General features: G+C 53.0%; 1 protein-coding gene across 13 annotated transcripts in view; it reads right to left on the bottom strand.

Moving 5' to 3' along the window:
* Positions 1 to 740: 740 nt before the first annotated feature.
* RAP1GAP2 (RAP1 GTPase activating protein 2) overlaps positions 741 to 11,167 on the bottom strand; it is a 215,481-nt gene continuing 205,054 nt past the window's right edge. For all 13 annotated transcript variants that reach the window (XM_082370628.1, XM_082370634.1, XM_082370633.1 and 10 more), the window contains 5 exons: positions 10,863 to 10,980; positions 10,229 to 10,355; positions 6,473 to 6,549; positions 6,040 to 6,078; positions 741 to 5,150 (listed from right to left, as the gene is read on the bottom strand). In XM_082370628.1, the coding sequence (XP_082226754.1) occupies positions 6,070 to 6,078; positions 6,473 to 6,549; positions 10,229 to 10,355; positions 10,863 to 10,980 (331 nt within the window). In that variant the 3' untranslated portion in view covers positions 741 to 5,150; positions 6,040 to 6,069. The remainder of the gene's footprint in view (positions 5,151 to 6,039; positions 6,079 to 6,472; positions 6,550 to 10,228; positions 10,356 to 10,862; positions 10,981 to 11,167) is intronic.

The following is an 11,167-nucleotide window of genomic DNA, read 5'->3' as shown; positions in this document are numbered from 1 at the left end:
ACCCAATGCCTGGGCGTGGCAGGGATAGTGATTTTAGACTCATTCTTGTGATACGCAGGACTCCTCTGGGGAGTGACTTTAGCTAGGGGACTCCGCAATCATCTTGCTTAGAATTTTCTTAGAAATGAACTGACATCAAAAGATGCCTCCACCCCACCTTGCTTCCTCCCATCTCTCCTTCACTCGGGGTCAGACCTGTATCGCAGTCTGACAGCTCTTCAGCTTTCTTCAGCTCCCTCCCCATTTTTTTCCACAGGCCTTTTGCCTAATAAATGTCTTATTCCTGTCTTCTGCCTCCCTCTTCCCCCATCCAACACTGGTGTGGACGTGTAGACGAGAAAGAGGGGCTGGGGAGCAGTTAGCTACCTGTCAAAGAAAAATTGCCCCAGAGTTCAAAAGGCAAGGAAGACTTTATTTGAGGTTACTGTGATAGAGGAGAGAGATTGAACTCAACTCCAAATACAACAGGGACAAATGGGGATTTCTAGCCCATGGCAGGGTGAGGAATTGGATGGAAAATTATTAACAGGAACTTGGTTAGCTAGCAAGGGTGAGGGAAGAGCAACTTGACTGGATATCGAGGATGAAGACTGAGGCGGGTGGGTGGTCAGAGTGGGGAGGATTCTTGATAAACACATCTACAGGCCAGATGCAGCCCGTGGGAATATGGATTCAACCTCTGGTGACCTGAAAGGCGATGCTCAGGACTGGGATCCCAAGCAAAGAAGTCTGAACTCTGATGGACACAAAATATCGTATTTATTGTCAATTTCTGCAAAGACACATTTAAGCAACAAAATATACATTTGTCAACCTTTTAGAATTTGTTTTATACATTAACAAATACAATGTGCTACCATAGCAATAAATTAAATGTACACTATTTACATTACATACGCAGTCGGGGGTCTATGAATCACCTCCTCTCGAAGAGGAAAGACAGAAAAGTCATCATCACACGGATCATCATTTCCAAGCTACGCTTTGCAGGTTCTAGCACACAGAGGAATCTCTTCACACTTAAACAGCAGCACTGCCCAGGCTGGAGTGTGGAAAGGCAATGCCCAGGACAGGGGAGAGCTGGCACACATGCTAAGGAGTGGGAAGGGGGGATTGACACTTCCAAGCAGAAATGTCACAAAATCAGAAACGACGGCATTTAAATTCCAGTCTTCCAGCCAAACACCCTCCCCCTGGGGCTGATAAGGCACAGGACAGTGCCCCTGCCCCCAGGAGTCTCTCACCAGGCAGGGCTCTTCTGTCCTTGGCCTTAGTGGGGGTTTTCTCCCAAAGCTGAAAGGAGGGAGCTGTGGGATGGCAGTGGGTAAGGAACTGGTGGTAAAACAGCCATCAGAGGCTAGCAAAATGTCCCAGCCGGGCCCCCAGGCTGCAGGGACAGCCCTGGCAAACTGCTGACTCACCCTGCCTCTGAGAGAGGGGTACCTGGTGTCTGGGGGAGGACCTGTGGGGTCCCTGCCGGCCACGGGTAGCCATAAGATCTACTTGAACCCTGATCATTCCCCCGCAACAGACCTGTCTCTGTTGACTCAGAATTGAATGAAGGTAGTGTATGAGTTGGCACCTTCAACAGTTAGGGTAGGAACATGAAACCGGCTCTCGTCCCTTGAGCCTAGGTTTTTATTGACCACCTTTGTTTAAGCATCAGGGAGAGTCAAAGAGTTTTCTTTTACCACTTTTCTCCTTAACTTAAAAAGGGGAAAGCGAGGTTTGGTTAACTGCATCTCTCCCCTGGTCTCCACCCCCATTACAGACAAGGGTTGAAGAACTGATGTCACCGAGGAACAGTCCCTGGGAATCTCTTTCCCTCTTTGTTTTCTTTGCCGAAGCCGCAGCCAAAACCTCACGGCTCTCACTAAAAAATCCCAGGGAACATCCCTCCTGATGAAAAGAACAGAGACTGAGGCCCACCAGCACCCTTGGCTGCTGACACCTCCCAGCCAGTGCCGAGGCACCCGCTCACCGGCTTCTCCAAATGCAGTAAATGCAGTCACTTGTTCCACCAACCCCATAGGTGGTGCCAAAGAAAGGGCCCTGGTTGTGGGTTCTCATCCCAGCTTTGTCACCAGCTGGCTATGTGACCTCAAGCAAGTTGTTTTCCCTTCACTGGAGCTGAAGTTTCTCATCTGGAAGGTGACACGGTCGGATTAGATGCTAAGAAGGGGCCCGGAAGGCTTGGACATGGAGATGAAGCTGACAAGGCTGAACCACAGAATATTTTTCCCAGAACACCATTTCCGTTCGTTAGCACAGACAGAAACTCTAGCTGAGACCTTCTCTCTCTAGCTCTTTCTGCATCTGTTTTTAAGCATCAACTCAGCAGAGGCATATGGATGCCCGACAGAGCCTGAGAAGTATAGTTTCTTCCGTGAGTCAGGCAGGTCCCAGAGCCGGAGATACGTCCAGGAAACACTTCTCCTATGGGACACCTCAAATACCAGCAAGAGCACCATCAGGATGAGTCTAGTCACAAGGTCTGATGAGGCCTGAGCAACCTTTGAGCCCCAAGACTGGATGGGGCAATAAAAGGAAAGACATTTTGGAGCAAAGCAGATGCAAGAGGGGGGTGGAAAAGCAGCCTCCAGGAACCCAAGCTGCCTGTCCCATGGTCCAGAGGGGCAAAGGGAGACTGTCCTGTCCTTGTTCTCCCCTTCCCCCTCAGCCCTGGGACTTCACGGGGGCTGGTCTGGAAGCCAGAATGACCAGAATGAACTTTCTAGATGTGGTGAGGCAGGACCCAGAGGGAGGGACATTTCAGATCCTGCCCAGAGCATCCCCATTAGCAAACAGAGGGTAGAGGCCACTTCTCAGGTCTGTTTCTTAGGGGGCCCACCTACGCCTCTCAGTTTCTCTGGACACACCCAGCCATCCTGGCCACCGGCTCAGAGGCAGGGGGCAAAGCCCTCCCAGGAGGTGGGGCCTGCAGGGAGAGCAGCCAGAGCAGTGGGGGAAGGTGGCTATAAGGTTCTCAAGTAGGACAGAATGGAGACAACCTAAAAACCCCAGAGGACCCCCAGACCACGACAAACACAGCACAGCTCAACCACCAGGCAGCTGTAAATACCAGCTACCCAGAGAAGCGAGCCAGAACCTGGAACAGTTTTTAAAGAAATACAGTTTGACCTTTCAAGTTCCTTCAGAAACCCAGCCAACAGAACGCTGCCAGAATCCGCAGGCCTAGCAGTGGGTGCCGCTACAGGGATTTTTAATAAAAGCTAAACAGACATTTGTTGACCTTCTAACTAGAATAAATCTTACCGGACTAGTACTTCAAGTAAACACATTTCTAGCATGAGGGAAGAGGTCCACCCAGCCTGTAAATAGGATCCCACAAAGTCCATGTGAGTTGGGGATGAAGGATCAAGGTTTTGCTCTAAAAGCAAAAGCAACAGGGAAATTGTCACATCAGTCAAAAACAAGTGTAACATTTATATGTCTTGCCTTGGGAATAGGCCCAGATCCCAATGCAAATAAAGCATTTGGTTGGAAATCCTTGTCCTCTGCTCAATAAAGCAGGTGCCCAGCCTGTGTCACCCTGGCAGCCCTGAGTCACTAAGGCCCCATGCACACTTGGAGCTGTAGCACCTCAAGGGTCTGCTCTTCAGACTCTGTTTAACTTGGAGGATACCTCGCCTTAAACCCCACCATAGCCAGTCAGCAGAAATGACCTGCCGCACTGCAGACTCAGATGGGTGAGAAGGGAGGAGGGGCCGCTTCTCAGAGAGCGAGCTGGCTCAGCCCAGCAAAGGTCTCTCTGGCTGAGGGTGCAGGTGACAGGCAGTGTCTGAACTGCACCCAGCTGGGACCCAGGTTGCAGGAATCCCACCGATGTGACAAATGCCTACAGGCTTCTTGTGGCTGCAGAGGGGAAGAGGAGGACTTAGGGGTAGTGTGGTGGAGGGATCAAGCCCTGCTAGGACCAAAGGGCTTGGTAGCCAGAAAGAGCCCCCCAGAGCCCTGGGCCCCCGCAGAGGCCAGGCACATAAACTGCAGAAGGACACCACCCCTTCCCACACCTAAGATCTACACCCACACATGGCCCAACCAACCTGACCAGTTGTCCCTCACATTTCAGATCCTGCCCAGAGCACCCCCATTAGCAAACAGAGGGTAGAGGCCACTTCTCAGGTCTGTTTCTTAGGGGGCCCACCTACCCCTCTCTCGGGCTCCCGCCTAAGTGGGTGGGCTGAAGTAACTCTCTACGCCTCCCACGAACCTCCACCACCAGCAGAGACCTGGATCCCGGCGTAGCCCTGGGCCCTGAGGTTTTCCTTGGCCAAGTGCCCGGGACTTGCTGCTGGTTCTCCCTGAATGCCTTCCCGCTCCCGTTGCCCACCCCTTCAAGGGAAAAGCGTCTGCTCAGAGGGGAGAGACTGATGGCTTCTCCCACTGCCACCACATCAGGAGCCTGTGGGAAATGAGGACGTCCAGGAAGAACCCGGCGCCCGCTCCCGCACACCCCCAGCTGGGTCTCAGCTTCAACCGGCCTCGTGGCTCAAGATACACAGGCAGCAGGGACAGAGGCAACCTGGGCCTGATGTCAGCAGATGGATAAGAAACTCCCAGCACAGAAGCAAATAGAAGTTTGGGATCTCCAGACATGTGGGAGCGGCAGAACCGACTTCTATCAGGACACCTTCGAGGATGGCTACAAATCTGGGTTCCTGGAAAAATGGTCCCTCCACCACCACTAAATGCATTTGCTGTGGCTACAGCCTCCTTCCTGCCGTGTCCAGGACACGGCGCTGCCCCTGCCTGGGTGCAGCATCCTGCTGTCAGTCTCTGCTGCCCACCTCACCACTCTCTCTACTTCTCTGGACTCTGACCGGTACCCAGATCCCCCCTTGCCCAACTCGCTCCCCTGCAGACAGAACAAGATGACAAAAGACCCAGACACACATCACATCAGGCGGTCAGGAGCAGGGGGAGCCTGGAGGAATGAGGCCTTGTCCAGAGAGGGGGAGGTGCTGGCAGGGATGGGCAAGGCTGTGGCCAGGTCAGGACACTGGGACAGACAGCTGGTCTGGTGGGCAGGTGACCAGTGGAGAAGCAGGCCTGTGACGGTCAGAGTAGTGGACGGCACCCCCAAACTGCTGGAATAGGAGCCTTCTCCAAGACAGAATCGGGCTTCCCTGGAAGAAACAAGGAGAAGGGAGATGATGACCAAATAGTAGGTAAAGGAAGAGAAGGAGACATATGTGCCCATGGCTACACATGCTTAGGACGAGAGGCTGCCAAATACAAGGGTGCAGACTTTCTACAGCCCGAGAAGTTGGGCATAAACATTACTTTGGTGAACCGGACATCTGAAGTACATGATGGGAGTTGGAGTGAGTGTCAACATTCCCATTTACATAGATCAGGGTTACATAACGTGGGCTCAGCTGTGCCCCTCCCCTTGGTTCCAAATGTGACTCACACCCCTGGGAGCCCCATGGCAGGGAGAGGGCTGGGAAGTCAGAAAGGTCTCTAGTAACTGCCCTAGCAGGAGGCCAGGCCTTGGTGGTGGAGTGCTGGACCCATGCCCTGCTCTGCTGTAAACCTCATGCACCCCTGGCTGGGGGCTGGGAGCAGGGTCCTCCCTGGGCTCATCTCGAACAATGTTTAGGGGACCAGAGCATCTCTGGACGCACAAGGAGGACACATCTCAGCCCAGAGCCCTGGCCAAAGACACAAGGAGGGAAAGGCTGCCGAAACAGGGAGGCAAGGGGGCCAAGTGAGGAAGGAGGGCTCTGGGCTACTGCCCTCTGCCTGCTGCAACAAGCTCCTGTGGGGAAGGGAGACCCACTCAGCGAGTCTGGCCCAATCCTATCAGGCAAACCTTCCCATCGGCACCCGAGACCATCTGCCCTCTTCCCCATCTAGAGCTGGGCCCCATCACAGAGGCTCCAGGGAAGAGGTGACTAGCCCACCCGCTGGTCAGGATCTCTCTGGCCATTCTCACGTTATCAGGCCACAAGTGCCCCAATCTTAGTAACACACCCTCCCTTGTGGCCACAGCAGGACTAACACCTGACCCACCTTTGACAAGCGAAGGACTCCTCTTTCACATTAGTGACCCTGTTTCAAGAAAAATCCATATGAGAGTTTTAAATAACTAGACAACATAATCCCCACCAACTACAGCTTCTGTATATTCAGTGCTCAGCTCTCTGGAGAGCCCGGGAAGGGACATGAGACCCCAGGAGCAACAGTTCCCAACTGGAACCTGCCCGTGTCCAAGGGTGTGGCTCTAACACAGGAAGCGTGGCCACGGTGGCTGGCGAGCCCCAGGCTGATGCCTGCACCGTGTGGGAAACCAACGGCACCCCCAGATCTGACCAGGGCTTCTCCCCCCCTCCCCCCATGTGAGGTGTGAGGCGCCCTCTTCCTCCACCCCCAGGAAGGATGGCCGAGGCTGGAGCGTGGGAGGTGGGAGGTTCCCCCAACTACCCTCACACCCCTAGATCCTCACCGCACTGGAGCTGGCATGGCTGAGCTTATCAAAGCGGAATTTCAGGTTTGACCTCGGGGAGTTTCTGCTTTTGACGTCTAGGAAAAAGAAGGAAGCCCTTGAGAGGAGGTGGGGCTGCAGAGGTCACTGGGGCTCCAGGGTGGGGGCTGGATACGGAGGCCAGGAGAAGGGGGGCCTCCTCTCCACTAGGCACTTTAGCTGACCTGCACCGATTCACGAGAGCCAACTCTCAAATTTTCAGAAATGTTGTGAGCTGGTTGTTACACATAGTTATTTTTTTTTAATTATATAAGCTTACAATTAAACAAATTATATACCCCAAAGGTAATAAATACTCAGAAGTTATCATTTCCTAGTTATTTCACTACATTTTACTATTATTTATTCTCCTAAGATTATTTATGTCTATTATGTCTGTCCGGTAGTTCTTCCCAACTCCATGTCACAATGGGCGCTTGAGGTCAGCCAGGAGTATTCACACCAGAGAAATCAGCAAACTATAAATCAGAGCTTGAATAATTGTTTTCTTGTCTAGACTTAAGAAACTCATGGAGAAAACGTTAATAATATAGATTAGACTTGAAAATGTGTTTGTCTATAGCCATTACATTGTGAATGGCACAAAAAACTGAGAAAATACTCTTCCAGTATTTGAAAACTATTATCTGATTCAGCAAAGAAGTTGCTCACATCACTGAAAAAATAATATCAATCATCATTCATGTCGGAACTATACTTGTCCGTCATTTGGAACCTTACGGTGTCTACGGATACAAAGGTTGGGCAAATATCAGTAAAGGTGCTTTGTGAGAATCAGTTGGCTCTGTCGATTTATAGTAAAGAATATTGTATATTTCGTCCCAGCTTACCCTTCCCCCTCCCTGTGTCCTCAAGTCCATTCTCTACGTCTGCGTCATTATTCCTGTCCTGCCCCTAGGTTCTTCATAACCATTTTTTTTTTTTTTAGATTCCATATATACATGTTAGCATACGGTATTTGTTTTTCTCTTTCTGACTTACTTCACTCTGTATGACGGACTCTAGGTCCATCCACCTCACTACAAATAACTCAATTTTGTTTCTTTTTATGGCTGAGTAATATTCCATTGTATATATGTGCCACATCTTCTTTATCCATTCACCTGTCAATGGACATTTGTTATAAAGCAGAAACTAACACACCATTGTAAAGCAATTATATTCCAATAAAGATGTTAAAAAAAAAGAATATTGTATATTTTATCATTATTTATAAATTGTGCTTCAGATCCTTTATATCAGTAAAATTTACAGTAAACACATCACATGTGTGCGTGCGTGCGTGTGTGTGTGTGTGTGTGTGTGTGTATGTGTATGGTGGGAGAGCCAGTTGTCAAACATTTTTACCAGCACACCACTGGCTGGGGGGGCCACTTGGCTTTCTGATTTTCCTCTGGCTGAGAGAATCTACAGCTCAGTACACTCTACCTGGAGGCTGCTGACTTAGTCTTGATGCTTCATATTCAAGGGTTCCACTCAGCACTATGATCACCTCTCGGTGTGACCCACCAGCCCCCCTCAGGGCCCCAGGGAGCCCAGGTGTGAAATGACCAACGACCAGGGCATCGGAGATTATGGAGGATCAGATGTCAGGTCCTCCCAGCCATCTCCCTCTGCTCGGCCCTGTCTCTCCCCCTAAAACAGGTTTCCAGATCTCCGCAAACCCACCGTGGTCCTGCGGGTACAAAGCATAACTCCTATGGGGCTGTGGGTAAGAGGCAGCTCCTCAGGGTTAAATACTCCATGGGCAGTGGGGTCGCAATAAGCACTGGACAGGTGTTACAGACCCGTTGTAGGTCCCCTTCTGCCCTGGGTGATCTTCAGCAAGTCATACTCTAAACCTCCTTTTACTTGAAACCTTATTTATTTTGATATTTATTTAATACCAAGTCAGATCCAGTCTTGATTATAGATTCATTCATTCCTTCAGTATTTAATTAAGCCTTGTTAAAAAAAAAACAACCAGGGAATTTGTATTACTACCCCACTTTACAGATGAGGAAACTGAGGTTCAGAGAGGTGGGGCTGCCAATGGTGCACCAGGATTAGAACCCAGCTTCACAGCTGCCCAGGCATGGCGGGGGGTGGGGGGTTGCCACACTACACAAGCGATTGTTTGCTTGTGAACCAGGCCTTCCCCTTATCCCCAACATCACATGTCGCCTTTTGCCAACATTCCTTCACCATGAGAACCCCAGAAGCACTGTGGCTTAAACCACCCTGTGGGCCCACTGGCCCTGTGTTTCTATCATTTCGATTAGAGCTCCTCAACCTCAGCCTGACATTTTGGGCCAGGTAATCCTTTGTCGTGGGGACTGCCCTGTACACTGTAGGATGCTTAGCAGTATCCCTGACCTCTGCCCACTAGATGCCAGCAGCACCCTCCCGTCCCACAGTCATGCAAATCAAAAATCCTCCAGACACTGCCAAACGTGCCCCAGTTGAGAACCACTGATTACACTACTGTTTTATTCTCCTTGTTTAACAAATACTTAGGTTAACAGTTCTAAGTCTCTTATAAGTCTCTCTTTTGCTCTTCACACAACCAACCATACGAGGTAGAAACTAGTCCCCTCTCTCCACTTTTCACTTGGGGAAACTGAGGCACAGAAAGACTCAGTAACCTGCCCATTGGCACATCACTAGTAAGTGGAAGATCCAGGATTTGGACCCAGGCTCCAGAGTCCTGCCCCACACTATGCTGCCCTCCTCGAGGGCAGGACCAAGGCTCTGATTTACAGGCACCCCCAACACCCAGTGGTGCCTACAGCACATGTCTGCTTGGACGCCCCTCGGGCTCCAACCCCTCGCCCTCTCCCCAGAGCTGGCTCCTCCTTCTCTGCCCGACTGCAGGGATCACAGAACCCTGAAAGGCCTGGACTCCTTGCCTTCCTTGAGCCCCCACTAGTGAGCCTGTACATCCCTTGAATCCGCATCCTTCTCCCACTGCCCCAGATAGCCCCCCAGATCCATGGCCCTGTCACCCCTCACCAGCCACTGTGACCCCTCACTGCTCTCCCTCCCTGTGCCCACTCCCCACCAATCCTTTCTGTTCAGCCAGCTGCAGCCGCCAAAACGGTCTCTCTCCTTTGGATGGCGCTTCTATACTTAAAGGACCTTCAAAGACTGAAGGCCCTCCAACAGCTTCCACTGCTGGCAGGATAATGCAAAATCCTCACCAGGGTCCCCGTGGCAGCCCCAACCTGTTGTCCTAACCACTGTCTCCTCTCTCACGTGTCCCCTTCGTGCACTCCAGCCGCACTGAACCACGTGCGGGTCCGGAACACAGTCTCTGGATTCCCCCCAGGCCTTTCTAGTGCTGTTCTGTCCACCTGCAACACTCCTCCCACCCCTTATCTCCATATTATCAGGATGGTCGCTGGGACAGAGGGGCCCTGGGTCGGTGGTGGGGTGAGGCGAGAGGTCAGGGAAAGAGCCTCAGCTTTCCAATCACACAAGCCCAGCTCCCCTGGCAAATCACTGAACTCTCTGAGCCTCAGTTTCCCCCCGAGTGAGGAGGGGATGAGAACACAGGCCTCTGAAGGGTGATGAACCGATGCGGTGAGCTGGCAGCGCCGGAGGCCCTAATACTTTGGGGCTGAAATAGAAACGGGCCAGTTCCGCGTGCCTGGGGCACGTGCCCCACCAACAACGGTCAGGCCACAGCCCCGCCTCCGCTGGCCACACGGTACACACCGCCCACGAGATGCCACTGACCTGTCGGACTCCGGCTCATGATGATGGGGGCGGCGGCTGCCGCCAGGCTGGGGCTCTCGCTGCTTGGGGACGGGCTGTAGACAAACACCTCCTGCTTGAAGGGAGAGGTTGTGGACGGCTGGCTGCTCTGGGGAGAGAGGCTGGGCGAGTGACGCAGCTCCACCCCCGCAGCCTGAGACAGGCAGCCGTCCGCTCCCCCCGGTCCCACCCCGGGCAGCCACTGCCTCTCACTCCCCACTTGGACCTGCTCTTTCCTTCTGCTGCCTTCACCCCTGATTCCAACCTCTCCCCCCACCCCCCAGGAGGTAGCCCTGACCCAGCCCCACAGAGAGGGCTGAGCCTTCCCCCCTCCAGCTGGAAACCCCACGGCAGGGGCACCGTTCGGTCTGGCCTCTGACCCCTGCTGCTGCTCGTCTGTCACTCTGAGGGAGGACCCTGCGCCCCTCCACTGAACCACTGCTCCCAGAGGGTGGCGATGGCCGACTGGGCCCTCTCCTGTTTCCACGCGTCTCCTTTTGCCTGCAGAGCCTGCACGGGGCTCTGCCCACAGTACCTATGTTGATGCACAGAGCGGTGTCTGGCTGGGCCCAGGGTGCCCCCCCTGCTCCCCAGGGTTGGACGGGGCCACACCTACCCCACTGTCACACTCCTCCATGACCTCGCCCTCCCCTGCCGTGCTGCTGAAGCTGCTTGTGCTGGAGGAGGAGCGGGAGATGTTGGCTCGGCCATTCTCCTTCAACTTTATGAAGGGCCTGCGGGGAACAGGAAGGCAGGCCCTGGTCACACACCGAGACCCCCGCCACGGCCCTCCCGGGACTGAGGACGAGGCAGGCCCAGCAGGCCTGAGCTCGCCCACCAGCAGCCCCCCGCGTGCACCTGCCGGTGGACTTTTGTGTTCTGGAGGGTTCCCAAGGCAAGAGACGCCGACTCTCAGCTTGC

The sequence above is a fragment of the Balaenoptera borealis genome (genome assembly GCF_965194805.1).
Source record: "Balaenoptera borealis genome assembly, chromosome: 20".
NCBI classification, from domain to species: Eukaryota; Metazoa; Chordata; class Mammalia; order Artiodactyla; family Balaenopteridae; genus Balaenoptera; species Balaenoptera borealis.
This window is presented reverse-complemented; position numbering and strand designations above follow the sequence as displayed.